The sequence below is a fragment of the Triturus cristatus genome, chromosome 4_2 (assembly GCF_964204655.1).
Source record: "Triturus cristatus chromosome 4_2, aTriCri1.1, whole genome shotgun sequence".
Classification (NCBI taxonomy): domain Eukaryota; kingdom Metazoa; phylum Chordata; class Amphibia; order Caudata; family Salamandridae; genus Triturus; species Triturus cristatus.
The window spans coordinates 434,532,701-434,549,552 of record NC_140586.1 but is presented as its reverse complement, the minus strand read 5'-3'; the positions used below and the strand labels follow the sequence as shown (position 1 = coordinate 434,549,552).

Genomic DNA, 16,852 nt, shown 5'->3' with positions numbered 1-16,852 from the left:
GTTATGCCTCAGGTGTGGGCTCACACCAGAGCCCTACAGGGTAAAGTTTAGGTCCTTCTTGAATCCAATACTTGAGTTGAGTGTGTGAATATGTATTGGAGAACACTAGATGGTTGGATAAAGGGCAGCAAGGTAACTGATTACCAGGGGTTGTACAACTTGATTGGTTGGGAGCACTTGAGTACTCTGTGTGTTCCAGAGCTAAGCCAGCATCTGATGGATATTAAGCTGACTGACCCCAAGAAGCTTGCTGAGGAGGCCGACTGCTGGATGAGTACCAGGGTCCATAATGGGTATGTGGGAAACCCAGCCAAAGGTGGGTAGGCTCCCCAGCAGAAGAGTGGTGGGGACAAGGGTACCCAAAAGGAGTTCTCTGAAGGGCCCCAAAATAGATCCCAGGGTAAAGAGTCCCTGCCTCCCAGTTCTAAGAAGCCATGGCCCCCTAAGGGTAGGCCAGACAACTGGGGCCCAGGTAAGTGTTATGCATGTGGTCAGCAGGGTTGCATGCAGAATGATCCCAAGTGCCCCAAGGCACCACTAGCACCTACTGGTGCACCATCACCGGGGTTAGTTAGTGTAGTGCCGGGGGAGGAGTTGGTTCCTAGTGAGGGTGGGGAGCCACCTGTGATGACCGTTATCTCATTAGGAGATAGAGAGATGGTCCAGGAAACCTGCCTGCTGGATAACACTAAAAAGTACCTTCAGTGGGTGACCTTCAATGGGAGGAGGGTGGAGGCTCTGAGAGACACAGGAGCCAGTGTGCCGTCTTTCAGGTGTCAATGGGTGTCTGAAGAACAGGTCATCCCCAATGTACTTCACCCTGTAGTTGCTGCAGACAACTCTGAGCGCCTGTGTTAGGTGGCGCAGGTTACCTTTGAGTGGGGGAGGGGGACTCGGGTTCCTTGAAGGTCTTTGTAAGTCCGTGTATGCCTGTTGACTGTCTGCTTGGCAATGACCTGGAGAGTTCACCTTGGAGGGAGGTGGAGTGCCAGGCTCATTTAAAGATGTTGGGAAAGAGGAATGGCATGAGGCATGGGAAACCCGCCCCAAAGTGACCACGGCCCAGGAGGAGGCAGAACCTGAGGGGGATGTCCTGGAACCTACAGGGGAACAAGTGTCTAAACTGGGAGACCTCCCTCAGCTGACCCATTGACAGCAGGAAGAAGGTCCCTCCAGGGAGCAGTTCTGCAATGCACAGATGGAATGCCCTACTCTTGTTGGTTTGCGGCAGCAGGCTGCAGACCAGACTGCAGACCAAGCAGCATGTGGTCCGTCTGGGTCACATTTGATTTATTGGGAGAATGGTCTCCTTTATAGTGAGCCTAAGGTTGCTGAGTCCAGGGCATCCCCTGTGCTGGTGGTACTTACGTGCTAAAGGACCTTCCTACTGGGTCTGGCTCATGACGAGGCTTTGGCAGGACATTTGGGGTGCGACAAGACCTATCACAGGCTTGTCACTCACACTTACTGGCCCCAAATGCATAGGCACGTTGGCACACATTGTAGGTATTGTCAGACTTGCCAGGCAAGTGGCAAGACAGGAGGGAAGTGTGAGGCTCCCCTCCAACCCTTTCCTGTGGTGAGCACCCCTTTCGAGTAGGTAGGCATCAACATTGTGGGGCCACTGGAACCCAAGACCTTCTTAGGCAACAAGTTTATCTTGGTCTTGGTGGACCATGCCACCCGGAACCCAGTTGCTTTCCCTCTCAGGTCAGTCATGGCCCCAGTGGTGAGCCGTGCATTGATGGTGATCTTTACTCGTGTGCGGTTCCCCAGAGAGGTGGTCTCTAACCGTGGTACAAACTTCATTTCTAGGTATATGATGTCATTGTGGGAGGAATGTGGTGTGAAGTACAAAGTCACCACTCCTTACTATCCCCAAGGGAATGGGTTGGTTGAGAGATTCAACCGAACCCTGAAAAGGCATGATAAAGGGTCTTGCAGAACCCATGAGACGTAAGTTGGACATGTTTTAACCATGCCTGTTTTATACCTACAGGGAGCTACCACAGAAATCCTTAGGGTTCAGTCCCTTTGAATTGCTGTATGGGCACCCTGTGAGAGGACCTCTGTCTGGTGAAGGAGGGCTGGGATTAAACTTGTGGTAAGACTCCCCCACGATGTGTTCAGCTACATGCTGGCCTTCAGAAACCAGACTCAAAGCTTCAGGAAACTCAATGAGGCGAACCTGGAAGCCAGCCAGGAGGAGATGAAACGATGGTACAACCAGAATACCACTCTACCACTCTGGTTGAGTTTCAGCCTGGCCAAAAAGTGTGGGTGATGGCACCAGTTTAGCCTTCTGTGCTTTAAGACAAGTGGACTGGTTCATTTGAGGTGGTGGAGCGCAAGAGTGAAGTGACCTATTTGGTCAACTTGCAAACTCCCAGCAACCTTTTGAGGGTCATACATGTGAACTGTCTCAAACCTCACTTTGAGATATCCAAAGTAACTATGCTCCTGGCTACAGCTGATGGAATGGAAGAGGAGAGTGAGCCTCTTCCTGACCTCCTTTCAGCCAAGGAGCATGATGGGTCTGTGGATGAAGTGAAACTCTCTCCCACCCTGACCCCAGAGCAGCAGAGGGACTGTCGCCAGGTGCTGGGACCGTTCGCCTCCCTGTTCTCCCTGATTCCAGGAACCACCAATTGGTGTGTCCATGATGTGGACACTGGGGACAGTTTACCTGTGAAGCATAAAATGTGCAGAGTAACAGACAAAGTTAGGGCCAGCATTAAGAAAGAGGTTTCCAAAATGTTGGTGTAAGGGGTGATAGAGCCCTCCAGCAGCCTGTGGGCTAGCCCAGTGATCTTGTTTCCGAAAGCTGCTGCGCCTGGTGCCACTCCTGAACTCCAGTTCTGCGTGGACTACTGTGGGCTCAATGCCGTTACCAGGACTGACGTGCACCCCATCCCCAGAGCTGATGAGCTCATTGATCGGCTGGGAGCTGCCCGGTGCCTTAGCACGTTTGATCAAACGTCTGGATACTGGCAGATTGCCTTGACTGATTGGGCAAGAGAGAGGACTGTGTTTTCAAAGCCAGAGGGGCAACACCAACTCCATGTCATGCCCTTTGGGTTGAAGAACGCCCCTGCCACATTCCAGAGACTGGTCAACCAGGTACTGTCCAGGCTTGAGGAATTGAGCGCTGCTTACCTGGATGACATTACTGTGTTCAGCTCCAGCTAGGAGGAACACTTGCAACACCTCTGTGTAGTGCAGAATACAGGCCTCACTATCCAGGCCAGTAAGTGCAAGATATGGCAGGGATCTGTGGTGTACTTGAGGCACTAGGTAGAAAGTGGCCAGGTGGTGCCCCTACAGACTAAGGTTGGCACCCTTCTGGCTTGGCAACCCCCCAAGACCCAGACAGTGGTGAGAGACTTTTTAGGACTCAATGGGTACTACAGATAGTTTGTCAAGGGATATGACACCTTTGTTGCCCCCTTGACAGAGCTAACTTCAAGACAGCAGCCAAGAAAATTGATATCTGGACCGATGCCTGTCAGACCGCTTTTGATGCCCTGAAATCTGCCATGTGCATGGCGCCCGTGCTCAAGGCACCCACCTTTTCTCAAGTATTTGTTGTGCAGACAGATGCTTCAGACCATGGTGTGTGAGCAGTACTCTCACAATTGAAGCACGAGGACTTGCACCAACCCGTAGCTTTCATTAGTAGGAGGCTACTTCCCTGGGAACAGAGGTGGAGTGCAATTTAAAGAGAAGCTTTTGCTGTGGTCTGTGTGCTGAAGAAGCTAAGGCACTACTTGACTCAATTCCTGCTTCAGACAGACCACAGGCCCCTCAGATGGTTGATGCAGAGAAGGGGTGAGCATCTTAAATTGTTGAGGTGGTCCATATCGTACAGGGAATGGACTTTACGGTGGAACACCGCCCTGATGCAGAACACACCCATGTTGATGTCCTGTCCCGATTCTTCTGCCTTAGTGATGAGAACTCCCAAGAGGGTTGGTAGTTCTCCCCATCTTTCAACTGGAGGGGACACATGTTCGACACAGCATTTTTGGCGTGGTTCCCCTGACTTTTTGCCTCTGCCTCCTGTATTTTTTTATGCTATGCTGGATTCCGTTTTTGTTGGCTTACATGCTTTGGGCACTTTTCCACTGCTGATCAGTGTCAAAGTGCAAGTGCTCCCTGTGTAAATTGTTGTTACAATTGCTTCTCTTTGATTCGCATATTTGATTTACTGGTAAGTCCCTAGTATAGTGCACTGAATTGTGCCAGGGCCTGTAAATCAAATGCTACTAGTGGGTCTGCAGCACTGATTGTGCCTCCCACATGAGTAGCCCTGAAACGTGTGCACAGAGTCCAGTGGAACCCCAAAGGTAGGCAGAGGTAAAAGTAGATAGTACCTTACTCTCTATTTGTGGTAGTGTGGGCGAGCAGTAAGGCTTTATCAGAGGGTAGTGTTAAGCATTTGTTGTACACACTCGGGCAGCAAATGATGTCATACACTCAAAGACTGAACTCCCACCAATTTGTTTGTATCTAACATATTATTAAGTTATTTTATTTCTTAGGACCAAGCCAAGGCTGGGTAGGTAAGTGAAATAAATGCTTTGCAAAATCTTATGAAATTCTTCACAATTGAATGCAGGTTCAAAAGCAGTTGAATGAATTACAGGTAAGTCACCGTTTCAAAATTACATTTCAGTTACTATGTACTTTACTTTTTAGATTACTTTTCAGACTACTTTTGCTAATCAGTGTAATATGTCTAGATATCACACGGAAACATCCCCTAGACAAATGGTAAGTAGTTCACTTTTATTACATAGTTAGTTTTTAAGTCTCGCCTGAGCCAGCGCATGCGGTGCTCTGGCAAGACTTTTAGTTAGTGGGCCTCAAAAAGCTGACCACATGCTTTTTGTGTGGCCTAAAGCGTGCGGTTACGCGCACAGGCGCCATCTGGCTTTCCTCCGTCATGGCTCATTAAGTGCATCGCTCTTTTACGGCCGCGCTTGCTTTCCGCATGAGCACTCGTGTTTTCAGTTGCTCGGAGCTCCGACGGCCCTGTAAATCTGGCTCGCCTTTCTTTAATCAGCACGGTGCCCGCTTGGGTAATAGATTGTGAGGGTTTCCTTGATCCCCTAAACGTCCCAATAACTAGCTACAGCTTTAAACCCTTGAAACAGCATTGAAACAGCATTTCAAAGTCCGCAGACGTATTTGCTGTCCTGGAGAATCCAATGGTAGGTTTATCATTTGTCAGACACTAGCAGGTAGAAGTGAAAATGCTGAATACAAAACACAGCTAACATAACTAGATACTACGTAACGTGTGTGAAGCAATTATGGTTTGTTATGGTGTGTTTCCATAGCAAAACACACAAGATGATGGACGGAATGTTGCACATTGGCAAAACATTCACCCCCATCGTTATTTTGCTCACCAAGCCACCCCAGTTCAGACATGGCCATATGCAAATCAGTCTTGACCCTGTACCTGATGGGAACAGTCCAGCCCGAACTGCCAAGCCATGTCTACCCTGGACCGGAATCAAGCATCCTAGGACCGGTTTCGGGGTTTCACCCCTCTTCAGCCAGGATAGCTTGACTTCAGTGGCGTAGTGAGCACGGGACCCATGTCTGGGCATACCCTTCCCACATAGTGCGAGCAGCAAAACACACAAGATGATTGATGGAATGTTGCACATTGGCAAAACATTCACTCCCAGTCACAGATCTGGATTTAATCCATCGTTATTTCGCTCACCAGGCCACCCCAGTTCAGACATGGCCATATGCAAATCAGTCTTGACCCTGTGCCTCATGGGAACAGTCCAGATCTCTGTACTGGGGTGAATGTATGACATTGTTCTGCATTCTGTCCATCAATGGTTCTTTTTGCATATGTCACCCCGAGTGGGACGGGTATGCTTGGACGTGAGTCCCGTGCTCTCCATGCCACTGGAGACAAGCTGTCCTGACTGAGGAGGGGTGAGGCCCCAAAGCCGGTCCTGGGATGCTTGTTTCCGGTCCAGGGGAGGACCTGGCCTGGCAGTTCGGGCTGGACTGTTCCCATTGGGCACAGGGTCAAGACTGATTTGCATATGGCTGGGTCCAAACTGGAATGGCATGGTGAGCAAAAAAACGATGGATTTAGGCCCAGATCTCTGTACTGGGGTGAATGTATGACATTGTTCTGCATTCTGTCCATCAATGGTTCTTTTTGCATTTGTTTCCATATACATAAGAGTTGTTTCAGACACAGCGCTACATTGATAGCTCCCGTTCTTGATTGGTGCTTAGTTATGAATATAATCAGAGCCACGTCAGACATCACCCACTCGCTGTGACGTTTCGCAAACAATATCACACAGTCCCTGAAACCTTTCCCAAGCAATAGGTGTTAGTTGCACTCCATCTTCGATTCAGCACTGAGTAATAAACCAGCATTGATGTTCACTGTAAGAAAGGGAGTGCGGTGCGACACAGTGCATGAATTCCCTCTAGCGCGTGGGAACAAATTGACTCAGTAGGTTTTTTTCTGTACAATACCTGATTGATCTTCAGTTCAGACATAGCTTGTGAGTCAGCATTCTTTGCTGAAGGCACGAGACCTGTCGTAGGATTGACACCTGACCAGTTTTCTACCGGCAGCACCTCCTCTGATATTTTCATGTCCAGGCTGGTACAAAAATAAGAAAAGTCACCTAAAGCTGTCTTTTTTTAACCTTTAAATAGAAAACATTTTAAATGTGTTCTAGATCTTCATTAACGATCCATGACTAATCATTAATATAAACAACAACAGAAAAGTAATTTTACAAATAAATGCAGACGATTTTCTTTACAGCCCTATTTAGTATCACATCCAAGCCCGTGCAGACTCTTAAAACAACAAACAAATGGCCGGTATTTTTCTCTGGGAAAAGTGGCAACCCTACCAGGCGCTAAAGTACCACTTGCGAATAAAGAAGTATGTCTTCAGTTGAGATTCAAAAACTATGTTCAAGTGTTTTCATTTTCTCAACGCTCATGGAAAGTAGATACATAGGCAATGTAGCGACACCTCACGGGTTCTACAGGGCTGCGGGAGGCATTGGGGGCGGCAGAGGGCGAAAGGGTGGTTGGTAGACGATTATTGTTTTAGCCAAGCAATAAAAAAATATGTTGACTCAGCGGTATTCATGAGAATTGTCGCGCTTCATTTGCATTCACAATTTATCGTCATTCCCCTTGTCACCCATCACTTCACTTCCTCAAGAAAAAGAGCAGACACAGTTTTGACTAAATAAAAATGCTGCACATTCATACATTTATCTCAGGTTACAAAGGTAACTTCATAACCTTTGGTCTAGTCACAAGAACATATGTAGAATAACAGCGGATATAAGGTTGCTGCATCAGAGGAGGCACTGGCATCTTTTGACGCACATTCATGCTTACCGGGAGGGTTCCAGCCTGTTTTCATCCAGAGGTTAGTGCAGGCCAGGAGGAGGGGTGCTTGGAGCAGCACTCTACAGCGCCGCTATGCTTCATGTGCACGTGGCTGGCAAATACACAAACCAGCCCCCCTCTTTGCCTTCATGCCAGATACCCCATCCTTGCTCTTTTATGGTAGGCGAGGGCCCAAACTACTATGGGTCGCCCTCGCCCTGCCTCCTTGTACTCTGATGACATGTATGTGTATGTAATATCCGTGACGCAGCAAGTGAACAGCGGGCCCAATGCATGCAAGGAAGGGCCTCTCACACCCTCTTTACTTGATAGTAAAACAACAAAGCCTGCTGGAAACGCAGAGAGCCCCTTAAGCTTCTGGGCCTGTGTGCTTCTGAAGCTAGCCGATATCCCCATGTAATGGTAGTTGTATTGCGTGACCCTACCTGGAAAGTGGCAAACGTCTGATAAACGGGGTAGCTTCTGAGCATTAATTCAGCCGATTAAATACAGAAATTAATTGAATGGAGGTTAAAAGGCATTGTTGTCCGTTCCCTCCTTAATAGTCTAGTGGATGGCATTCAGAAATGTTTACAAGAACCATGTCCCTGCGTCGACAAATGCCAATTTAGAACTCCCCTGCTGCTTTCTTCAGCCCACCGTTTCGAGTCTCTGATTGGCCTTCTAAAGATAACTTAGGGCCTGATGGAGAATACATTTGCCGTAAATTGTCACGATGGTCCCCAGATCTTTCCATGTTTGAGGAGACATCCCTGAAAACACGCAATTGGGAGCAAAGGTACTAATGAACACACTTTCACACATTTAGTAATACAGAGTAAAGGTGAAATTCTAGTTTATCACTGCAGTGCAGCGAAATTGGCTCAAGAAAAACACTATTTACTGCTTCAAAGATTACATATTATAATAACTATTACATGAGCAAACAACTCTGTTTTTGGATTCTGATACAGTGAACTCATTTTGATTGGATGTTTAGTGCAGGTACCACACACATTTTATTCACTCATTATTGAATTACCTCTTCAAGTGGAATACGGTTTAATTCTAAAATAAAATATAAATTATATTTTACATTTTTAAAATTAATTTATGTTTACCCTTCTGCATTTTGATTGTAATTTAGGTTTAAACATTTAATATACACAAAAAAGCAGTTGTTGACTATGTAACGTATGTGCATGCACGTGTGTTATTGCATGATTTGTGGAGAATATTTCCATTTTCATTGTAAAAGGCCATTGCAGACCAAAACGTTCACTGTACTTGAAGTACTTTTATAAAGTAACAATTTTCTACAACTTTCAAGTTGAGGACGTTGGCAAACGATTGAATTTAAGGATAGTAGTCACTCCTTGCCCTTTTTTCTTCAAGATTTTCTTTGTGATGCAATTAATCAATCGATGTATACTTTATTCGATAAAAAAAAAATCGTAAAAGTTGAACACAATGTGATACATTACATACATGGCGACATCAACACAAATTACAGTATAACTTGATTTAAAACACCGGGGAGATAGCTTGATAAAAAATAAGATACTCTAGGGGTAGTTAAAAACTGCGAAAACAGTAACGTTGGTGTTACTTGATTAAAATTCATGGGCATCAAAAGTGGAAGTATGAATTTATAGTGCAAAGTGTCATATCTCGGGCAAATCATAACTATGTCCAACGTATCACTAATAGAGACATCGGCGAACAGGAACTTTATTGATACTGCATCCAGGCACTCATTCAACTTCATCCAGTACACTGTAAAGTGACAGCTTATGCCTTCATGTAGATACAGTGTGTGGTCGAGGTATCCGTACTTGCTGATGTCAGCTGCACATGGTTAAGACAACTGTAGGCAGCTGCCTTAAGTAGGCTCATTGGAATTATGCAGCAGAGAAGGACTAAATTATGTCGCTGACTAAATCATGCGGCAAGAAAATGTGGCGTAATGTGGCACATTTAGTAGCAGTATTACTCAATGATTTTGTAATTTTTACTCCTGTTAACACCAACTGGGCAAAGGTTTCACCCCATTAGTTTTCGTTTAGAAACTAAATACCGCAATCAGCAACTGAAAGGTGGCCAGCTAATCTTTGCAAAGGGCCTTCCGCAAAATTGCAACACGTGTTTTGTGTTTCCAGCTTTATTGACCACACGAGTTGATTTCTGCCTTTTGTTAAGCGATCTTCCCGAGTGACCTCAGCTGTGTCTGGTGTCCATAACTTAGGATTTTCAATTCACAAGAGCTATTTGTAGACCGTGCACTCCATATTACTTAATGCTTAAAAATAACATTTGTAGCACTAATTGTGCTTTATTGAATGGACTAGTAGTGGTCATTATTAGTTCTTCATCGACTGTCACACATTATGCGCCAGATTTTATTGTAAGGGTGCCTTAATATGGAAGAGACAGGCCAGCAGCTCTCTGCATTGTATCTAGGCTCTGCTTCATGGATCTTTTTGCTTTAGAGAGCAATGTGGTGTGCGTTTTGGCTTTTAGTGTCGGAGCAGAGCACCAGTTTTCATATGAAAGCTTTTGTTCTGACATTAAACGCTGCAAGCCGATTATTGTTTAATAATGCCGTAATGTGCTTTTTAAAACTAAAAAAATTACAAGGAAGGAGTTTCGCACTTTCGCCTAGAATCTCCTAAACCCCTCGAGCCAATGATACCTCTTCATATAACAATCGTTTCATGTCAGGGACCTACAGAGGAAAAAGTTAACGGACTCCATTAGAAAATTGAAAGCACGAGGCTTAGCGGGGCATAGCCAATAGGTCTCCACTTTGGGACCTTATAAGTGTTTAACCATGCAACAGTTAATGTTGGTGCACCAAGGATATTGTGCTGCATAACTAAATACTTATAAGGTCCCAAAAGCGAGACCTATTGGTTATGCCACTGCTTGTTGAATGTTCCATACAAACCAACTTCACACTTGGAAACATTTTCAAGGAAAAACAGTCAATGTCTTCCTATGGAGAAAAATGAAGTTAACGGTTTGCAGGCACGTACAAGTTTGTGGGAGTTGGTATTCTGGGGTTAGAACCAGGGTTCCCCCAGGGTCAGGTATGCACTTTCAAAGCACCCTCAGTGGCGCGAGGGCGGCGGGGTTCAGAGTGCTGAGGCCCAATGATATCCAAAAGGGGATAGGGGGCCTCCGGTTGGCGGCTGCTCACGAGCAGGCCACAAGGCTGTGGGGCAAAGCTCCTGGTGTTAGGCTCAGGGCAAAGAGGATCCAAGTTAGCACCCAAAGTACACCCGCAGCACTGCAGGGGCGAATGGGTGCAGGGTGCTGGTTTGGTGTCGGGTGCCCTGTTGTTTTCAATGGGGATTCTCCATTTGCAACAAAGTCTGCAGGCTCTGAGACGAAGAGCTTCTGGAGGTGACCACCGGTTGGAGAGGTAAGTTGGGATGCCTGGGGATGCTGGGACACCGTAGGTTGGGCCACGCAAGGCCGTGGGACTTTGGGTGCAGGGGTGTCTTTAGGCGTTGGGTTTTCTTACCAGCTTTCGACGCGGTCCGGGGTGGGGGGGGGCTGTGCCTTCCAGAAAGAGACTGCAGGCGTCGTTTGCAGGGTTGAGGCAGGTCAGAGATCATCAGATCTCAGGTCAGGATCACCAAGGGGACCTCCTCATGGTGTTGGGCCACTTGAACTCTGGCCGTAGGCGTCTGGTGCAGAGTGGTGCAGAATCACCGTTTTGGCGTGGGCCAGAGTCTGTTGGTGAGCAATTATTGGTGCTTATGGGAGACAAAGTCTTTGGTTTGGAAGGCAGGGCAGGTCCTCCAGTTTCTCAAGGTTGCTGGCTGCAGGACACACCTGATTGCGCTGGAGCAGGTTCAAGGTGGGGACAGGCCGGTTGGGCTGGGACCAAGTCAGTGGGCGTCCTCCTCTTCTTAGTTCAGCATGGTTTCTTCGGTCCTCCTTCTTCTCTTTTTTCTTGTCAATTCTTGTCTGAAGAGGCAAGGTTCAGGGTTGCCCCTAAATAATAGATTTAGGGGTGCTACAGATATGTAAAGGTTGGAACTAATAGGTCTCTTTCTTGGGGTGGGTACATCCCCCCTCTATTATGCCACCCTCCAGTGGGAGGAGGCATATGCCTCACTGGTTGGCTGGGTCCCCCCATCTGCAAGATTAGGGGGACTGCGAGTTGTGCTTCACCTCGCCTCCCCCACCTGAGGGGTGGGGTTGACAAAGGTGGGCACACCTCCCTTCCTCACTTGGTTTTCCCGCCGATTCTCCCGCCCCAGGATGTGCATTGTTTCAGACCCCCGAGAGCAGCAGGCTCTCAACCCAGGGGTCCAGAAACATGTCTAATGGTGGCCACTCAGCCTGGACACTAGTGTTGGGTCATTTTTCAGGGGGCATTTCTAAGATGCCTTTTGAGTGCATTTTTCATTAAATCCCAAACTGGCATCAGTGTGGGTTTAATGTGCTGAGAAGTTTGACACCAAACTTCCCAGTTTTCATTAAAGCCATTATGGGGTTGTGGAGTTCATAATGACAAACTCCCAGCACCCATATACTCTTAATGGCACTACTGCATTTACAATGTCTAAGAATTGACTTCGACACTGTAAGGGTACAGGGCTCATACACCTGTACCCTCACCACTGGTATAGTGCACCCAGCTAGAGGGGTGGCTGATCTATACCAGGGCAGTGGGTTGTAGGCATGGTGCACAGGGATGTGTGCCAAGTCGACTCTTCACTTTGTTCTGCACCAAAACATGCAGCCCGCAAAGGCAGTGTGTGTGTAAAGGTACAGGGCCTCTAAGGGTGGCACAATGAGTGATGCAGCCCTTAGAGGCCTTCCCTGGCCACAGTGCCATTGGTACCTGTGGTACCATTTATAAGGGACTGACCTGTGGCCAAAGAGTGCCAATTTGGCTTTGTCTTAGTGCAGTTATAGGGAAAGAACAAACGGTCTGGGTACCTGTTTGGCAGGAACCTAGGGCGTACTCAGTCAAAGCACATCAGCAATTTGGCATACAATGGCGGCATAAAGTGGAGGCAACCATGCAAAAAGAGGGCACTTTCTTACACATCCACTTGCCAGGCCCTGACCTTCCCTTTTCTTACATGTAAGACACCCCTATGGTAGGCTTAATGTACCCCCACGGTCATGGTGCAGTGTATGTGAAAGGACATGTACTGGTGTGTGACATGTCCTGATAGTGAAATATTGCCAATTTCGTTTTTCACTATTGAAAGCCTATCTTGCCCTTTAGGAAAGAATGGGAAAGGCTTTGTAACATCTTATAAGTATAACTTCCCATTGGAACAAGATAGAAAAATAAAGTTTAGGCTTTCTGAACTCAGAATTTAATAACACATCTTTTAGTACATATGTTTTTTAAATTGTGTTTGAAAATGCCACTTTTAGAAAGTAGACATTTTCCTGTTTAACCACTCTGTGTGCCTTTGCCTATTTGTGTACTGACTGTCTGGTTTTGGAGTGAGAGGGGCAAGGGACGTGCATTCACTGTAGACAGCCACTGGCGGGGTTGAGGTGTGCCTAGCTCTTCCTGGATGACTCTGAGCTAAGCTGAATAGACCTTGGCTGAATTTAGAGTAGTGGGAGATTTCTTTGCACCTGAATATGGCCTGTCTTTCTTGCACAATGCTGTCTCCACCCCCCCTGTGGTTATACTACACCCGTGAGGACAGAACTGGTTTGGCCTGGGCTCAGAGAGCCTTGCACAAAGAGAACAAAGACATTTTGGGGTATAAGTATTAGACCTAAAACCCCAGAACTTAAGATCATTTCTGGAATCTAAGAGGAACCTTTGCCAAGGAAGAGAGCTGGAGAAACTGAAGGAGAAGTACTGCCCCTTTGCTGTGTGCTGTCTGGGGTTGGCCTACAGTAGCTGATTCTGCCAAGGAAAGGATAAGTACTTTGCTGTGTCCCCTGCTTGAAGAAGATCTCAAAGGGCCTGTGGATACTTGTTTCCAGTCCAGGGAGCGCCTGGCCTGGCCTGGCTGTTCGGGGTGGACTGTTCCCATTGGGCGCAGGGTCAAGACTGATTTGCATATGGCTGGGTTCAAACTGGAATGGCATGGGGAGCAAAAAACGATTTTTTAAGAAAGGTCCTGCATTATGTAGTGTGTGTCTTTGCTTTTAACATTAAGAGGGCCGATTGATGGTTTGGGGTGTGAGCCCATAAAGACACAAGACATAAACTAAATCATGTAAACCCTGATAATTCACAATGTTTTGACATATAAACCATGAAGGTTTATTTCAAGTTTGAGAATCAATACAAAAGGCTGTGGTTAGCCAATTAATTGAAAGTGCTCATAAAATTCAAATTAATTGTAAAATATAATTGGCAGCTGAAACTGAACCCTAATTTATTTTATAGCCACCCCCCAGTTTCGAAATTTGGCACAATGAGAGTTAAGGAGCATTTGTCAGAAGGACCGCTCGATAAAGGCTAGAGTGAAGGGTTTAACAAATAGTCCAAGTGCAATTTGTTTTAAACAGTTTAAGTAGAGTTTGCTCTCTGAGGGCCCGAGGAAGACCTGGCTCGTTTCCCGAATGTTGAGTTTTTATACGCTTTTAGACCGAGAAACCTTGTACAGTCACTGTGATAAGATGAAGGAAGTGACATTAAGCTATCCAATTGTAAAGCAGAAGACACATCACATGGTATAAGGACTTTTACTCAACATCCATTAAACACTTCTGTATTATGATCAACGACCAAAATCCAATATTCATTAATACATGTTAACTCCTGTTCCGGTAAAGGAAGTGCTTTGCAGTTGTCTACAGTTGAAAATCCTTCCTCTCCAGGAACTTCATAAACAGAAAATAATACATTTGTAAAAATGTTACAGTGCAAGCAGAACCATTAGGTTGACTGAATTGTGTGCAATTAATAAATCAATGGAGGCCACGTTTGAGACTCCTCAGTTCATAGCAGAGAAACAGAAAACAAAACCGTGTCTGCCACAGCACCTCACACATGTAAGCGCAATTGAAAAAACAACGCGTACTTGTCAGCCTAATGAAACTCCATTATTAAATACAGCAAGAATATTGCATTTGCATATCTAGTATTTCTTTGAAACACAAATTAATGATTGTCGAATCTGCTTTCATAAATGTGAACCTTGCAACGGCTCTGCGCATCATCAAAAAGGGAAAAGGAAGTGGGTTTGTTCCATCAAATAACTAGGAAATGTTCTGGTGCTGCATAAATAGAATATTCATTTTTATGATAAAACCATGTTTATATGCTAATAATTTTATCTTATTTCCCTTATTACCTGAAGTCTTCCCCATTTTAAGCTCGTTCCCTTACATGTTTTTTTTTCCCTTTAGGAAAAGATAGCCAATAAGAAGAGATTAAAAAAGGAAAGGAAAGCACTTGGCGATAAGGTGAGATTGTCATTTTTCATTGTTAATGTACATGCTAATAACAGCTTTGAGCTCAATTCACAATTCTATTTTTGGCCGTAGGCATGAGTTCATTGACAAAAATGGACTGGTTTTATGTTTGCTACTATGTATTCACAGAAGGAAACCTAGACGATGTAAGTCCTTTTCTATCTTTGTAAGTGTACTCCATAATTGCGTACATTAATTCAACTATACTCCTGTGGCAATGGTCGGAGAGTCCGCGTAGCAAGGTGTGGATTTCCCGTTATGAATAGTAAAGAGTATGTGCCGTTGAATATGCTATTCTCAGTGTGAAATGCTAGTTTGTTCACAATTGAAGCTGTGCAAGTGTCATGTTCATTGTATGATTGTTTTCTTATAGTATTACTGTGGGTAATGACATGGCTGTTGGCTTGTCTTGGTGCCCGGGGGTGGGGTTGTGAGGGGGGGTTCAAGCAGTACATAGCTAGTGTGTGTTATATTGATTAGGTAGCTTGTCCTGAGGGCATGCTGGGGGGATTCTGGTAGAACAGTGTAATGTATGTATGTGTGTGGTGGTTATTTTATGATTTTTATTAATGCACTTTCAACTGTCTTTCTCATGCAAGCACTACAATGAAAAAGAAATAGCATGCATTTTTATAAACAGAACATTCAATTTTTCATTAGCTAGTTCCTTGAGGTTTGTATTGCTAAACTGAGTGCAAGACCAGAATGAAGTAGTGGCACAATCCTCCCGTTACGTTTTTAATATGATCACAAAGTTAAATAAATATTGTGCTCTTTTAGGCTTGCTACAATGTAACTCACATCGTTCAAAATTGACTGCAGAAGACTTTTTTACTATGCGCTTTATGTGATTAATGGAAAAAATATTTTGCTGCACTTATACTCTTAACGGTGATACACGCTTGCGCCCTAAAAAAGCAGCAATGGAGAAAAAATGTCATGTTTGTAGTTGAGACTCCGTTTTATTCTGAGGAGTTAATTTGTCCAACAAGTATCCAGCCAGAGAACAATCTCAAGGGAAGAAAGAGCGAGTGTAGTACACCCACTCCCTGTTCCAGCAGAGTGGGTCAGATGGTACAGTTACTAGCTAAATTTGTTGTGTTCTTATTCTGAGAAAGATTTATTAAGCCTGGAATGGTGCAAGGTATGGTGTTCTATTGTTTAAGGTCCTTCTGTTTTCCACACCAATACCCCAACAAAATCATTTAAACTATTTCAAACGCAAAGGTACATGGCAACTGGTTACATACTGTAACACTTTATTCCCTCTTGTTATTTTGCATTGAGCTGCTGGATAAATATAGTGACATGCGCATGGATGCATTTGTTAGGCACTGCCATGGACAGTCTGGAATTTCCTTGTATGCATTCATCACCTGAGCCACTCAAAAAAAGTAGATAGTTTACATCTCCCCTCAATATATTGAAGCCTTTATTTTCTTTTGCAATAACTGGTTTGTGGCTGTATCAGGTAGAGTTATGTGATTACTTTGATCAAATTATCCTTCGTAATGATTATTGTGCCTGAATTAGTGATTAGCATGTGTTCTACACTCTTTATTAATTCAGATGCTGCACTTGGTCAACTCAACCTTTCATTTTTTTGAGACTCAAAAATAACTAATTGGCATCTAGGTGGTTAATAGTATGTGTTTTGAGCCAAGACCCCTCTTAATTTGTGGTGTGAGTTATAAAATTATCTCTCGTCATTACAAAAAGACTCCCTGCTTGCCATGAAAAACAGCCAAAATGGTGTGGCAATAAGCCACCCACCCCAAAATGGCCAACATCTGAAGTTGTATCTTATAATTTATTCATTGAAATATATATCTAGTAGCAAATTACTGAAAGCCATAAGGCATAGATTTTTTTTTTTAAAGCCTGGAATTGGAGATGGATGATGGAGTAGACTACATGGCATACCTTTATCTAACGCCTCCACCATTAATATCCATATTATTATTGCTGCTGCTCATTTGATCTGGTTTTCAGTGTACCCCACTTGTTCTCGATAACATGCCAGATCACTCAA

The 16,852-nt window shown here is 45.0% G+C and overlaps 1 protein-coding gene across 1 annotated transcript in view; it reads left to right on the top strand.

Moving 5' to 3' along the window:
* Window positions 1-16,852, top strand: part of RPF1 (ribosome production factor 1 homolog) — a 157,448-nt gene that overhangs the window by 14,820 nt on the left and 125,776 nt on the right. The window contains exon 2 of the mRNA XM_085601926.1: window positions 14,755-14,811. Within this exon, the coding sequence (XP_085458052.1) occupies window positions 14,755-14,811 (57 nt within the window). The remainder of the gene's footprint in view (window positions 1-14,754; window positions 14,812-16,852) is intronic.